This window comes from Pelecanus crispus, chromosome 9 (genome assembly GCF_030463565.1).
Source record: "Pelecanus crispus isolate bPelCri1 chromosome 9, bPelCri1.pri, whole genome shotgun sequence".
Classification (NCBI taxonomy): Eukaryota; Metazoa; Chordata; class Aves; order Pelecaniformes; family Pelecanidae; genus Pelecanus; species Pelecanus crispus.
The window spans coordinates 42,412,645-42,427,172 of NC_134651.1; the positions used below are offsets into that span (position 1 = coordinate 42,412,645).

At 51.6% G+C, this 14,528-nt stretch overlaps 1 protein-coding gene across 1 annotated transcript; it reads left to right on the forward strand.

Moving 5' to 3' along the window:
- The first annotated feature begins 1,052 nt into the window (after positions 1-1,052).
- On the forward strand, positions 1,053-13,994 carry MRRF (mitochondrial ribosome recycling factor). The gene is made up of 6 exons (XM_075716687.1): positions 1,053-1,227; positions 1,682-1,837; positions 3,067-3,185; positions 6,076-6,167; positions 12,152-12,311; positions 13,864-13,994. Exons 1-6 carry the CDS (start codon positions 1,053-1,055, stop codon positions 13,939-13,941), a joined length of 780 nt encoding a protein of 259 aa, XP_075572802.1. The 3' UTR covers positions 13,942-13,994.
- The last annotated feature ends 534 nt before the right edge of the window (positions 13,995-14,528 follow it).

Genomic DNA, 14,528 nt, shown 5'->3' on the forward strand with positions numbered 1-14,528 from the left:
CTCGCAGGCCTCACCCCGCCCTCGGCGCCGCCTTGTGACGTCACGGCGCGGCGCGGCCCGATGACGTTAGCTGGAGTGCGCGGCGCTGCGCGACGGTGAGCGGGGCGGCGGACGCCTTCCTCCTCCTCCTCCTCCTCCTCCTCCTCCTTTCCCCCCCTTCCCCTTCGCCGCCCCCGGCCCGGCGGGCGGGGCAGCCCGGCCCCTCCGCGGGGCACCGGGCGGGGCGGGGCCGGCGCGTCCTGAGGCGGGGGCGGTGTGGGCGGGGCCAGTCGAGAGGGCGTGGCCTTTCGACAGGGCGGGGCCAGCGAAAGGGGGCGGGGCACTGAGGGGGCGTGGCCTCGGTGGGCGGGGCCTGTGGACACGCGTGGCGGGGCCGGGCCCCCGTGGGCGCGGGGCGGGCGGACCCAGCGGGGCTGCGGGGGGGGGCCGGGATCCCCGCGGGGGGAGCAGGGGGCTCGGGGGGCCCGAGCACGGGGGTGGGTGCCCCCGGGGCGGCGGAGGGGGGGGGCCGGTCCCTCCGGTGGCCGGCGGCGGCAGCGTCCCGGCCCCCACGGGCGTCGCGCCCACGCCCGGACGGGACCCGCTTTCCCGTCGGTGCTCCTGTAGCTCTGAGCGCAGCAGAGCTGCAGCCCGTGGTAACGCCTGGGAGCCCCGAGCAGCCCAGGCTGACATAAATCCTGTGAATTTGGGGGGCATGTGGGGCCTCAAACCTCCCGGGACAGAAATTCAAAGTTTCTGCTCAGCTGACGCGCAAATACCAGACGCTTTGACGAGCTGTTCCTGCTTAGGGGACGTGGCTTTCGCGTCCCAGGCCCCCGTGCCCCTGCGGACGGATGCGCGAAGGCCGCGCGGATAACGCGGGGACGGGCTGGCTGCCACTGAACGTACCCCTCGGTCACTGCAGCACGCCCAGGCCCGCTGCCCCGCCTTGCTGACCTGGCACCTGCCACTGAGAGGCACAGCTAAGACCTGAATCCGTTCCTTTTTTAGCATGCCGAGTGGACCACCTGCCTTTTCTCTTTTCCAGGTGGGTTACCGAAGAGCTGTAAACGATGGCTATGGCGCTAAGATGCTTCCGTCGTCTGCCTTCCCTGCTTTGCCGTTCTTCGTTCGCGATGACGCGGGGGCTGCCGCAGGCTCCTGCAGGCTGCCCGGCCCTGCTCCGGGACGGCTGCGGGCAGCGCGTCCACCAGATGCTGCTGACCAGACAGCTAGCTACCAAGAAAGGTAACGGCAGCAGCCTTTTTCCTACTGTTTGCCACCCCTCAGTGTGTTGCCAGAATTTCTTTTCTTACCCCTTTTATCTCGTGTACCAGTATTGACCTAACGTAGGCAGAACGCGGCTCTGGAGGAGCTGGTTTGCCTGATGGTGTTGCAGCGTGCAGGAAACCGTAGCCCTTCCCACGGGAGAGGTACCGCCTGGAGCTGCTGCTGCGCTGGGGCAGTAGGAAGCGACCGCCGCAGTCCAGGCTGGAGTCAGCGCACGCAGCGTGACCTACAAATATATTTTGGCTTATGTGCTCAACTGCTGGGCTATTTACTCATTAAAAAATAGAGTTACTTCAGTTTGTCCTAGACTCAATTCTGAATCTAACAGGGGTTTTAGTGTCTTCTTTCTACTTTCTAATGCAACAACTAACTGTTGGCAGAAATACAAATTGATTTTATGTGTCATCTGCAGCTAAAGGTAAAGGGCAGAGTCAAGCCAGACTGAATATCAGTGCTGCCCTAGTTGAGGATATTATCAATTTGGAGGAAACCAATGAAGACATGCAGGCGGTGGTAGAAGCTCTGAAAGAAGATTTCAGCAGAAATCTCAGTGTTAGAACCTCACCAGGTTGGTAACTTTCTTGTACGATGCTCTATTGCCTGTAAGTAAGGATACCAGTCCCGGTAACAGAGACCTCTGATTTTTTTCAAAATTGATTGTCTTTTTATTGAGTTATTCACTGGACACCCCATTACTACAACCTTGACGTCCCCAACTAAAGGCTTTCCTCACCCTGAGCTTGACCAGGAAGAATCCATTTTTGTTAATAGCTTCCTGGAAATAGCTTTTGTAAGTGGGAGATGTCAAAAGTGTCTAACTGAACTGTTTGCAGATGTGATGAAGAAGCAGGTTGTCAGCTAATGGTGCAGTAGGGCAGGAAAAATCCAATTGCCATTAAATTAGCCTTTTGGAAATTGCCATCAGGCTGGTGTCTGGCATATACAAACTTTTTTTGCTGTGCGTCTTTGTGGTTAGTGACCTTTACAAGCCTTGTTCGCTTAGTGAATGTTGTGTTTTAGGAAGAAATGTGAATATATTTGACTAAGCTACAGTTACTATAACACTCTGAACATACGTATTTGTAAGTAGTGTCAAGTTTCAGGGATAAAATTTAACATTAAACAATGACCAAATTTGACTCATTCACCACCCCAGCTCTGGCAAGGGCACTTCAGTCTTTAATGGAGTTGGAAAGCGTGGCTCAGTCTCTTTAACTATTTATTTTAACCTTAGGTATTTTTTTTTAATTGCACTGATAAAGTACCTCTTGTCCCATGTGCCTTTTGGCCTGTTAGCATTTTGCAGCAGAAACTAGAGAGCAGATTAAGAGTAGCTGAGGGAGAAACTGAATACTTTAAATAAGGCAGCGTACACCACCTCCTCTTGGGACTTGGGAAAAAAAAATGAGGGGTTTAAGAGACCTCTGCTAAGTTAAAGACAACAGTTGTCTTGATTTTTATTACGACGTTTTGATTTTAAGTTCTAAGAATTACAAAATAACGATTTCCTTTTAACAATCTTGCTTAGTTTTTCTATTCCAGTAACAAAACCAAACCAGAGTGTTGTTTTCATGTTTTTCTGCTTTAGAGCAGCATTGAAATATTTAGCTTGCATTTGCAAGGGGGTGCACGAACACAAACAGCACCTGAAGTCTGAATAAACATGTTTTTTTTCTTTTGTAACATCTATTTTTTGCATACCGGAAGGGAAGTGGGACGCTGCGTACGCGTTTTTCTTCAGCATCGCTGTGATCTGCTGTATCATACTGAAACTCCCCTGTGTTTGGTTCTTTTGAGGGGCCCTTGATCACATAATCGTGATGACAAAAGATGGGAAGTTTCCGCTGAACCAGCTGGGCCAGATCTCACTGAAGTCGCCGCAGCTCATTATGGTGAACATGACCAATTTTCCAGAGGTAAGGACGCATTACCGAAGGCACGGCGAGGGGAGATAATTACCACGGGAACAAGCAGGTTGATGCTGAGCAAAGGAACATTTAGACAAAAATCAGTCAAACCTGGCAGGAGTGAGAGCTCTGCCTGGGCTGCGTGTCGCTTTGCGGCTGACACAAAACAGAAGCGGTATTTTGCTGCCGACGGCACGGGGCGAGCGACTCTCCAGCCCTGCCCGGCGCACAGAGCATCTCACGTGCAGCAGCACAGCGTCCGACGGGAGTTCCACGCTGCCCGTCAGCCTGCGATTGCTCTCGGGGTTGTAACAAATAAATCCCACAGTATGCAGGGCTTGCTTTGGGGACTGGTTTCCCATCAGTTGGATCTGCAAGAGCTTGGTTGAAAAGCAGCGCTGAGCGTCTCACAGACCGGATGCTTGGATTAACTGTGCCCGGCCAGGTCTCCCCATTTCCCGTGCTTTTATGGCACCCAGTAGTCTTGAGCGCTCACACGCACACACTCTCTCCTTTGGTTCACCTGAATTAGACACGCGGAAGCGATGCTGCGTCTGCCCCGCTGTATTTATGTCATTTCAGTTCCTTACGAAGACGCGGAGTTGGAACAGTCTGCGTTTGTGCTGGGGACACCATCAGACCCCTCTAAAACTTGCTTACTTATCACCAGGGCTGGTGACACCCCCTGAGAGCTCACGGAAGAAGCTGCTGACGTAGCCGACGAGCTTCTGAAAAGCCTCCCTGGTAGGACGAAGCCGGGCCCGTGCTAAGTGCTGTCAGAGGGCCTGACTCGGGCACCGCCGAGGTTAGCGAGCTCCTCCCTTGGCAGCGCCTGCAGGTCAGAACCCAAATTAGGTGCTTCGACCTATCCTCCGGGAGAGCCGAGTTCCCTCAATTTTCTGCAGGAGCCTTAGTTAGACTCGCTCTTAAACAAGGCAGCAAATCTGAATCCCACCTCCGGATCAAGCGCCGGTGGTCCCCTGCAGCGGGCTCACGCAGAGCCGGGCAGCCGTGCAGATAGGAGCCATAACGAGCGCAAGGTTAGCTATGCATCCCGCTCCAGGTCTGGAGGTTTGCCAAAGCTTATCTCTATTTATTTTGCAAGGGCTTTCCCCAATTAATTAAGTCAGCAAAGTCTCAGAGGAGGTCAGCCTAAGGCACTTGATGCCTAAGTGTTTCTTAAAGTGAATCCAGCATGTATAATGGCTTTGAAGAATGAAGGCCCCCTCATCAGCGAGTGCCCCGAGGTCCCTCGGAGTGCCGGAGCCGAGAGGGCCGGCGAAGACACTCCATGACTTAGCCCGTGTCCAAGCGGGAGCTCAGGCTGAGGAATGGGCACGTGAGAAATTAAATATCACACTACGCAGCATTGCCAAATTTACTTTCTAAGCCAAAGGACCGGTTTGCATTTGAACTAGAGCTAGAACTATTTCTGTTGATGCAGTTGGTTTATACCATAACTGTTCCATAGATAGACTGAACTCTTTAAAAGCATTACAGATGCGTTTACTTGATGTCATTATTTACAGCATATAGTCAGTACTTTGTGGCATTGAAAAGCAAATAAAAATGCCTGAAGAGTCTGGGAAAGAAAATAGTTATAGAAAAGGACTTGCAGGGCCAAATTCTGGTCGCCCAAGAGTTATAAAGCCAAACAAGACTATGTTTTTGAAGCGCAGCTATTTATTTCATGGGCCGCAAGAGGATGGGGGCAGTATTTTTTCCCTTCTCCTGTCTGCTCCAATATGTATGTTAAACAGCACAGCTTTTACCGAGCATTTCCTTCCTACAGAGCAAACACTGCCCGTAGAATAACACGTTTACATTCCTAACGTGCTGAGATCATCCTGGTTACATTTTCTCTGCCCTTGCTGCGTTCTAGAGGACGGCAGCTATGTCTTACAAAACACTAGCAGAGCATTCATTTCGTCCGGTGATGTCACGCGTCGGAGACCTAAACAACTACGCAGAGCTTTAGCTTGTGCCTCAGTTGACAAAAGCTGAACTTCAGAAATACAGTCTACTGCGGCAGCCTGGAGCGAAAGTTAACGATGGGAAAGAGTATCAGAAATAGCAACGCGCCTCGTAGGAAGCGCCACGCGAGCGCCGCAAGAATACAGACTCGGTCTTGTTATTGTCAATGTCAAGAACGACGCAGCCTGGCAGAGCACTGCGGGAGCTCCCGGCAAAACTCTGGTTTAACCGTAAAGCCTGACGCTCTGCAAAGGCACACCAGTGCCCTGGGATGGGGAAGGAAGGCTTTTAATCGCTTTGCCGTTACCAGGCAAACCTGCGCACCCCACCTTTTAAGCGGAGCAGAGCGTCAGCCGGCGGCGATGGAGTTTTGAGAAGTTAATCCTAAGTAATAAGCTGTAAAATAAACATATTGCTGGGCACAGGCGCGATTTCTCAGCCAACTGCTAGTGCCCTGATGTAATGTGGTTAGGTTGTAGTGCCGAAGCGGTTAAGTTAGTTAACGTTTCTAAATTGGCACTGTGTGATTTCTAGTGGGAAACATTCAACTGGAATTTTTAAATGCTCAGAATCTTTCATCTCCTTCGCCACAGTCAGGCTATGCCTTGGGAATTTATTGTGGTTTCACTCTGCGTTGCCTCAAACCATTCAAATAGTTTCAAAGAAGCAAAACAGTTTTCTTTTGTTGTTGCGTCCCTTTCCCTCTCCCCTGCTTCGTGCCCCCCTACCCCGGTACCGAGTGCGGCCGTAGTTTCCCATTCGGTTTGATCAAAGCTCTCCGCACCAATGTAACTTCCTGATCTTACTGGTAACAGAAGTAAATGTTTCCATGTTCCGTGGAGATGGATTGCCAACTATTGACAGAGTTCTGGCATATGGGAATGATTATTTCCTAATTCCCTTTACCTTTTGATCTGTTTTACAGAGCACAGCTGCAGCTATGAAGGCTATAAGGGAGAGTGGCATGAACCTGAACCCAGAAGTGGATGGGACAATAATTCGAGTGCCAATTCCAAAGTGAGTATTGATGGCTGCCCGAGTTCATCATGCAAGATAACGCAGTAGGTTGCAGTGAGTGCCCTTCAGAGGGTAAGCGTGCACGATTGCTGTAATGTGGCGATGCAGCTGCTTTCCAAATAGCTGTATTTCAGGTTCAGAAAAAAAATCTGAGCCCCTAGAAGCATCTGGTGGAAGCTCTTCCAAGTGTCTGAGCTCTAAGTCACCACATTTCGGCATCTGCTGGTTGGTCTTATTGTTCTCTGTCTTCCTCCTGCAGAGGAAAGTTGGTCCTAGCTGGCTGCAGCACTTTGCAAGAGACAGCCAACGGCTTTTGAAGATGTATTGCCTTAATTCAGGGGCTGATTCTTTGCTGTCCTGCTGTAAATTCCTTGAGCTAGACCAGCGTAGAGCAGCAGTAATGCAGTCGTGAACCAGAAGTGTTAGGGGTGAATAGCACCTTGCTGCAGAGAACACTGAAAGGAAGCGATGAAAGAAAGGAGGAGGAAATTAATACCTTTGACTAAAAAAAAATCTACCCCTTTTCTCATGTAATACACATTGTGTAACTGTCGGCTGCGTGGAAACTTTGGTATAGGGCTGACGGAAAAGCAGGCTGCTCCTGGCCGAGGACAGAGCCCGCTTCCCTCGCCCATCGCAGGTGTCTCCCAGCCCTCGCACAAGGCAGGAGGTGCTGCCGCGTCAGTGCTTCACTTCTGATCAGGAGAGCGCTTTTGAAGCCATCCTGATGATGGCTGCTTAGCGTGCTTTGGGCTGCAGCGTGCTGGGGCCTCCGCCTGTGAACGGGATTCCTTTCAGGTGAGACTAAATGGAGAGGTACCCTCCGGGAGCGCGGCCAGCACCCCCTCGCTGCGCACGCGTTCGGTCCCTGGGACCGGGCTGGACCTCGCGTGGAGCGAGACCTCATAGAATCACAGAATTGTTTAGGTTGGAAAAGACCTTTAAGATCATCCAGTCCAACCATCGATCATCCAGTCCAACCATCGATCATCCAGTCCAACCTCCAGCAGCTCCGCTCGTACCGTGCTGCGCAACTCGCTAGCATAGACACAGCCTGTAACAGGGGCGACAGCCCCGCTCTGCCCGGGTTTGGGAGGCGCAAGGAGAATTCACGAGTTCCCGCGGGTGCTCGGACCCTGCGGCGGTGGAGCCGTCTAAATGCCTCGGGCAGCTGCGGACTTAGGCGAGCTGACGCCCTGGGGTTAACGCGGCGCTGGGGGGCCGCCAGCAGCTCCCACAAAGGGTAGGGACGGCTCCCTGCGCTGCCTGTGCGCGCAAGCGCCTTGCACGTGCGCTGCGTTTTACAAGCGGGTGACTCCTCAGTAAAGATGAGCCAAGTATTTCTCGTGCTTTAGATCCGCGTTAAAGATTCTGTGGAATTTCAGCTAGCATTTTGATCAGAGAAGTCTAATTGCAGCTTTCTGTTGCTGCCGGTGAGAGGGAGTGACATTATCGTTCTATTTGCTGATTTTCTTTTCCCCATGCTCCCTGCCCTTCCCCCATTCCTCAGGAGAGGAGGCAGAGGAGGAGGAGGGCACCATTATCTTCATAATTGCTGAGGCTCCCGGGTTGCTGCACAGTGGTTTGATTGTTAATGCGCACTTGGGTCATCCTTGAATATGAATTGCAGGGGAGGAAACTCCAAAACTGCAAATCCCAATCTTTTAAAAAAAAAAAAATTGTTTTTTAAACAAATGTGTGCGCTCTGTTGCTATCTTTTGCGGTGCTGCAGAGCAAAAAATGAGTCTTCTCTCCCCAGGGAAGGTCTGCCTAGCGTGCGCCCTTGTTCCTGGGGTGTGCAAGGGTTGCTGCTCCTGGGCCCTTTCTCCCTGGCTGGTTGGCAGTCCGGGGAGTCCCGAGTAAAAGAGTTTTTTGGCCTGGGAGCCGTGCCCCAGGTCTGCCCTCACAGGCACCTCCAGTCCCGTTTTCTCACCCGCTCTTTAGTAACACGACCGGGTCTTTCGGAGCTTCATCCACTTCTCAAAAAGACAGGCAGACAGTTTCAACCTTTTAAAACCTTCTAATGCAAAGGGGTGGGGCGGAAATAATCAAATTCTGCTAGACGCCTCTCTTTAATATTATATCCCTGAATTACTTTGTAAAATTTTCTAAGTTTTTCATTTTTCCCAACTCTAAAGCTGTTTACGAAAGAATATATGCCAGGCAGATGCAGTGAAATTGCCAACGTTAGGGCAGGTGTGCAAAATGAGCAAACAAATCGGAAATGAAGAGACAATATTGCTTCTGCAGACATTGGTTCTTTCATGAGGGGAGGCCCAGTAAAAGTAAAATCAAACCTGAATTGTCCTTGCCTGTTATTAAAAACACTTTTTAGTCTGACCCATCAGCTGGACACACATGTCATATTTTGCCTTATGCAGCTCCAGCGATGCTTCAGTGCTTGAGAGCGTTTCAACTGAGCATTTTAAAATGGAGTTTACTTTTTAGTATTTATGCTATTAGTTGAGTTTTTGCAATGCAGTTCTAACAGAAAAAGTACACGCGTTTCTTTCATGTTTACTTCTGCTTCCTGCTAGGATCCCCTCTGCTCCCTAAGGCATTTGCCTGTTTGTGTTGCTAGCACTGCACAGGCAATATTTATTTGTATAAAAAGTATTCTCTGGCGGTTTAAAAAGAAAAAAAAAAAAAAGCAGAAAACCAGCCATGGGAACGTTTGTATTGGTTGATCTGGTGGCCGAATTTGACCTGACCTTGTGTCTTTTATGGTGTTGCCTCATTTTTAGATTCATCTTTTTTGGACCCATTGTGTTACACTGGATATTGTTTGTAAGTCAGTAATATTTTTACACATGCTTTACTGAAAGCCAGATGACTCATTTGAAAGTTTAATGACTCACTGTGAGCTTTTTTTCCTTTGCCCTTTAAGAAATATGCAAAGATACCTACTATGGGGAGAAAGGACTCAAAAAAATCCATTTGAGAAAACCAAAGCTGTTTCTGAGCTGCGTTGCTCCGGATCGCTCATCATCACAAGTCTCTCGCATGCTTTTTGTTGAGCAATGTATGTTGCACCCTATGTTTATCTGCAATTATGCATGCAGAGTATCTAGTTAAGCCTACTTTCCTTCAACTGATCCCTCTCATTCACAGGAAATTCCTAGCATTTGAGATACAGAAATTACTCTTACGTGCATAAATGTCTTGCGTTGGAGACGAGACGCGGCCCGCGTCGTGCTCGCTGTGGGTCTGCTCCTGCCGTACGCGGGGAGAGGAGCATCCAAGGGTTGCAGCGCTTAAACCACTGGTTGCTGGTGGAAGCAGAAAAAGAGGAGACGTTATCCGTGGGGCGGCGTGCGTTTCTGAACGCCCTGGCACGTCAGTCCCCAGGCTCTGTCCCGATCCCGGCAGGGCAGGACCGTCCCCGGGGGAGCGGCAGGATTTGAGCCCGCTGCTCCTTGAGCTGCAGGGGAGGGCGGCGTTCCGTAGGGAAGAGGGGAGGGGGTGGCAGGCGGGGACCTTGTCCTTGTTCCCCGCTTCTGGCACCCCTTCCCCAGGTTCACTTCACGCTTTTTGTGGCTTTAAAGAGGGGGTAGGGGCGACGGTTACTAGACAGAAAAGAAAACATATCGAAGAACAGCTCAAAAGTCCCAGATCTGGGGGCAGGATTAAACAACTGTCCTTAGAAACCATGGGCCTGGCTCGTGTTGATGGATTCCTTAACCAGAAACAGCATCTGCTTGAAAAAAAAAGCGTCCGTTTCTGGCATTGTTGGTAGCATTGCTGAGAATTTACACACAGTCTGGCTGGAACATAAAACCCGCTGAGAAACTCCACGGCGCTGCGCAGTGATAAAAAGAAATTGGTGTTAATAAAGACAGACAAGGAGGCATGAAAGCTGTGACCCCGTGCCAAGAAGCATAGGAAATCTGGCAGCGCTGCATAAACAAAAACATTTCCTTAAAGGCTCGGCAGCCCCGAGCAGGCGAGCGATACCCTCGGCACAATTCACAAAAGCCGAGCGGGAGCAAGGAGGCGAATCGCTGCCGGCGAGCGCGCTCTCCCCCGGCTGAGGCAGCCCTGCTGCGGACGGAGCCGCCTCGCCTTGCCACCCAGCAGGAGATGGGAGAGATCTCCAGCTCCCTCCTCCACGTTTAGCAGCTGGGATTGACTCCCCCCCCGGCCCCCAAAAAAGCTGCCTGAGAATCTGACCTCACCCAGACCTCTGTTTGCGAGCCGGCTTTGCTGGTTTCGCATGTGCCGCGGGACCTCCGGCTGGGGAGATCGAACACGAGAAGCCCTAAAGGCATCGGTGTTGGGATGCAGAGGAAACCACAAATAACCCCGCTCGCTTCTAATTAAGCGTACGGTCCAGGCTTGAGCCTGGGCTGACCAGAAGCCTCTCGCCACACGTGGCATCCACCGGCCGTCTCCCTCCGGCTGGGCAAGGGCAGCGTGCCTGCGCGGGGGCACCGGGGACGCCGGGGCTGGGTCGCTGCTCTCTAGGTCTCTCCGCTCTCTAGGTCTCTCCGCTTTGCTAGCCATCCCAAATTCCTGTAATGACTAATCGGTTCTAGGAAGCCTATTCCCTCTTGCTCCGTGAAATACAGATGACTGGCGAGAGGCCGGTACCTCCGCAGGCGTCTGCTGCGAGCGACCCGGCTGCCGTGGGCAGGCGTCGACGCGCGTGCGACCCGCCGGGCCGAGCGCGAGTTTGGGAAGGGCTGAGGGTGCGATCGCGCCCCGACAGCCTCCCCGTACGCGCACCCGCGCGGGGGCAGAGCCGGTGCTGCCCTGGGAGCCCTCGCCCCACGTTTCCCGAGCTCTCTGCAGGAAGAGTCTTGGCCTCAGTGTTTTGGTGACCCAGGCTGTTGCAGCCAATTTCTAAATACTCCTGTGAAATGTTTATTTTGCAATATCTTCTGCGAGCAGACAGGCGCTCTCTTGCTAGCCAGTCTCAGTGAGCGCACGGGGGTTTTTCATGTTCAAGGCGGTCTGGAAATGTCAATAGCCGTGAAAATAATTAAAATGTTATTGTTAAGCACTAGCAGTTGATGTTGACAGTGATCAGCTGTAGGTGCTGGAGCACTACCAGAGCTGGGGTGACACGTCAGCCGTTCCTCTGCCTTACTCAGATGGCCAGACTCCCTCATCACCTGCAGTTTTTAGCTTGGGGTGGAAAGTCGAGGATTTTCTTGTGGCAGCACAGCAGTAACTGGCCCTGCGTCAGGGGGAAGGTGGAGCTGAAGTTCTCCTGGGCCAGGTTACCTCTGGCTAGCCATGTCTAGCATCTTCCTCTTGTCAAGCCAGGCGTTCACATCGCCTTGGTGGAAAAGCCTGGTCGTGATGAGCTGGTATAAGGTTGGGCGACGTAAGCTCTGTAGCTTCCAGATGCATAATTCAGGCTCTTCAGTTGCAGGGAGACAATACTGAGCTTCAGGAAGGGACGGAGGTTTCCTCCCGGCTTTGCAGGATTACACTTTTCAGCTCCATCTCTCAGGTCTGGAGCTGGATTTTCCCCTCTTTCCCACAGATGCTTTGGCAGCAGAAAAAAAAAAAAAAAAAAAAGGAAAGTCTGATCATTTCAGCATGACTTTCAGGCACTGCAGTGACAACTCTAAAACAAGTAAGACTCAGTCCAAGTCCCTCAGCTTAGGGCTGTGCTGGGAACTTTCCGTTCTAGGCTCAAGACTTGCTTCACTGGGATGTGCTGCCCTGGCGATGCTGTGCAGAGGCGGCCGATTTGCTCAGGTGGACCAGAGCAGGATAAAAACACAGCCTGAGCTGTTAAGTCCCTCTGCCGTCGCGACGCAGGGCCTCCACGCTGAGCAAGCTCTCTCAACACCGGCGGCTCTTGGGTGTCCCTGCACAGCCCGGCTTGGTGCTGCGTGGCAGCTCTGTCCAGGCCAGTCGGAGAGGATCGCTGCACGTACCCAGAGTCCATCGCAGAAAATAAACCTGGCTGTGCTACACATGACACTGTTTTTCCTTTTGGTGATTTTTTTTTCCTTTCCCCTTGCTGCTAGGGTAACAAGAGAGCACCGGGAGAGCCTGGTCAAGCTTGCCAAGCAGTCCACCAACAAGTCCAAAGAGGCCCTGAGAAAGGTGCGAAGCAAAAGCATCAACCAGGTGAAGAAGTTCAAGAGCAAAGTGTCTGAAGATACCATCTGGCTGCTAGAAAAGCAGGTAATTTTTTCTTTTGTTTTTTTTCCCCTTCTGCCACGATGTTTCACACCACGATGTTTCACAGCTCAGTGGTGCGTTTGTCCCTGCCCTTGCTGACAAATCCCCAGCACTGAGAACCCGACCGGGGAATGGGTGGCCCTGGGCTGAATTTTTGGAGTCGGCAACGGCTGTTGTATTTGCTTTTTCTTTGTGAGATTTGGGGCTTCAATCTCAAAGCCAAATTTATGATATGAACCATTGTAAGGTGACACGGGGAAAAAAAAAGCATCCCCTGAAAGCTTTCGTACTAAAGGATTGTCGCACAAACCAGGTGAACTTGGGGAGCAGAATGACGTGCGTCCATAGCTTTACCACCATTTACGCGGTGCCTGGCCACTGCAAAACAGCTGGTGTTAATGAGGATTGCTCCAGTTTGTTATTAATGAAAAGGCTAGTGAGATTATCTCTGTTAGGAGTTTTTGGCTCCAATTCAGGAAAATACTTAAGCACATGCCTAATTCCCTGAGAGCAGATGTCACTAAAGTCAATTACTTGGGCATAAACTCAGGCACAAGCCTAAGTGTTTTGCTGAATTGATGCCTCTGAAGGCAGGCCATTACTTTTTAGCTGTTTGTTTATTAACAGCTAAAGTTAGATACATTGCAAATGCTTCAGGACAGTTCTCTGTGTGCTCACAAAAATAAACATTGATATACAGAGCATTTGTGCAAGCAGGAAAAATGGCCATACTATTGTAACTGAATCCTGTTGGGAAGCAGTTCTCCCAGAGCAGACAGATGGTTCTCTGCATTTGTAGAGGTAGCGTCTCAAGTCTAATTTATGCTTGTACCCAAATTTTTCAGCATGAGGAAAGGTCATCGTCATGTACCTTGGACCTTGGGAGCGAGTACATCTCAGTCAGTCTTGTAAAACTAGCACATCACCCCCGCCGTGGTGTGTTCCAGCCTTTATCTGCACTCACTCAAAGAAGTGCACGCAGATTTCTGTCCGGTTTGCAGGCTTGCTACGTCCATCCCGTGTTACCAGGAGACCTGACCCCTGGGCAGGGCTTTAACAATAGCAATTTATTTCTTTTTACAAGAAATAAACAGATCCGTTACCTGATGCATGAATCCTTCGCATGTACGAAGGCTGCGGCTCCTGCTGTTGCCTAGTTTGTTCTAACAGTGGAAAGGTTGCAGGAGGTAATGCGACAAGCCCTCTATTCTCTGGTGCTGACACCAGCGGGTCTCTAACTCTGCCTTCCCCTGAAGCATCTCGGTTAAATAAGGACCTGACCAAATCACTTATGAAGCTCAGCCAAGAGTTTGCGTTGCACATCTCTTTTCAGAGCCTTTGACCAGTCCCTGTTCTCACTGCACGGATGCAACGCTGGCACAGAATCACTGCGGGCTGGTGGGAGCCCCCAGAAAGAGCCAGTTATTGCCCCAGCACTATTTTGGGTTTTATTAGGATTTGGGGCTTTGCTTCAGGAGGTGATCCAGTCATTCCTTTCCCTTTAAACTCTGGCATCACCTAGCACGCGACTCAGACTTGTGCTATGTTGCCGCAGATCCAGCAAATGGCAGATGGCGCCGCAGCAGAGATGGACAAGCTGCTGGCAGTGAAGACCAAGGAGCTGCTTGGATAAGCGCCATCCCTATGGACACGCCACCCCCTCAAGCCAGAACAGACTGCCGTGCACCCCAGCAGCCATCCCTGCCTGGAGTCAGCAGCCTCAGGCGATGGGCAGCTCGGCCAGACCTCCGGAGCAGCTCTGTGCTTTGGCTGCTCCCGTTCCCCACCTTGGATCGTACTGGAGGGAGGGGGAGCTCCCCTCACTCTTCTTCATCCAGGTGGCAACAGAACTGAGTGAACTAAGATTAAAAATAAAATAGCAGGAAGGAGGACTGGAGGCTGCTGGAAAGGCTCCCACATAGATGCCGGAAAGGCTGCCCCGCTCGCCTCGCGCCCCAGCCTGTTTGCATCCCAGCACCTCGCAGCCTGGCAGAAGCGAGGATGACAAACCTGTGCTGCCTTGCTGCGAACCTCAGCATTTATTTTTGCCTAAAATAAAGTCAAAATGAGATGTGGAGGAGCAGCCTTGGGACAGCCAGTTGCTGGTCGGCATGTCCCCTTGGGGTTCATGCGTCTCAAAAGAAGCATTTGCCCCTTGCCGTGGCCAGCAGAGTTGCCGGCAGCCTGGCCGCCGGGAAGGCACAGCGGAGCTCGACACCG

Coding starts and splice junctions, on each gene's coding strand:
- MRRF (XM_075716687.1), top strand. CDS start 1,053: ATGGCTATGGCGCTAAGATGCTTCCGTCGTCTGCCTTCCCTGCTTTGC. Junction 3,186..6,075: donor ACATGACCAATTTTCCAGAG/GTAAGGACGCAT, acceptor TCTGTTTTACAG/AGCACAGCTGCAGCTATGAA. Junction 12,312..13,863: donor TCTGGCTGCTAGAAAAGCAG/GTAATTTTTTCT, acceptor ATGTTGCCGCAG/ATCCAGCAAATGGCAGATGG.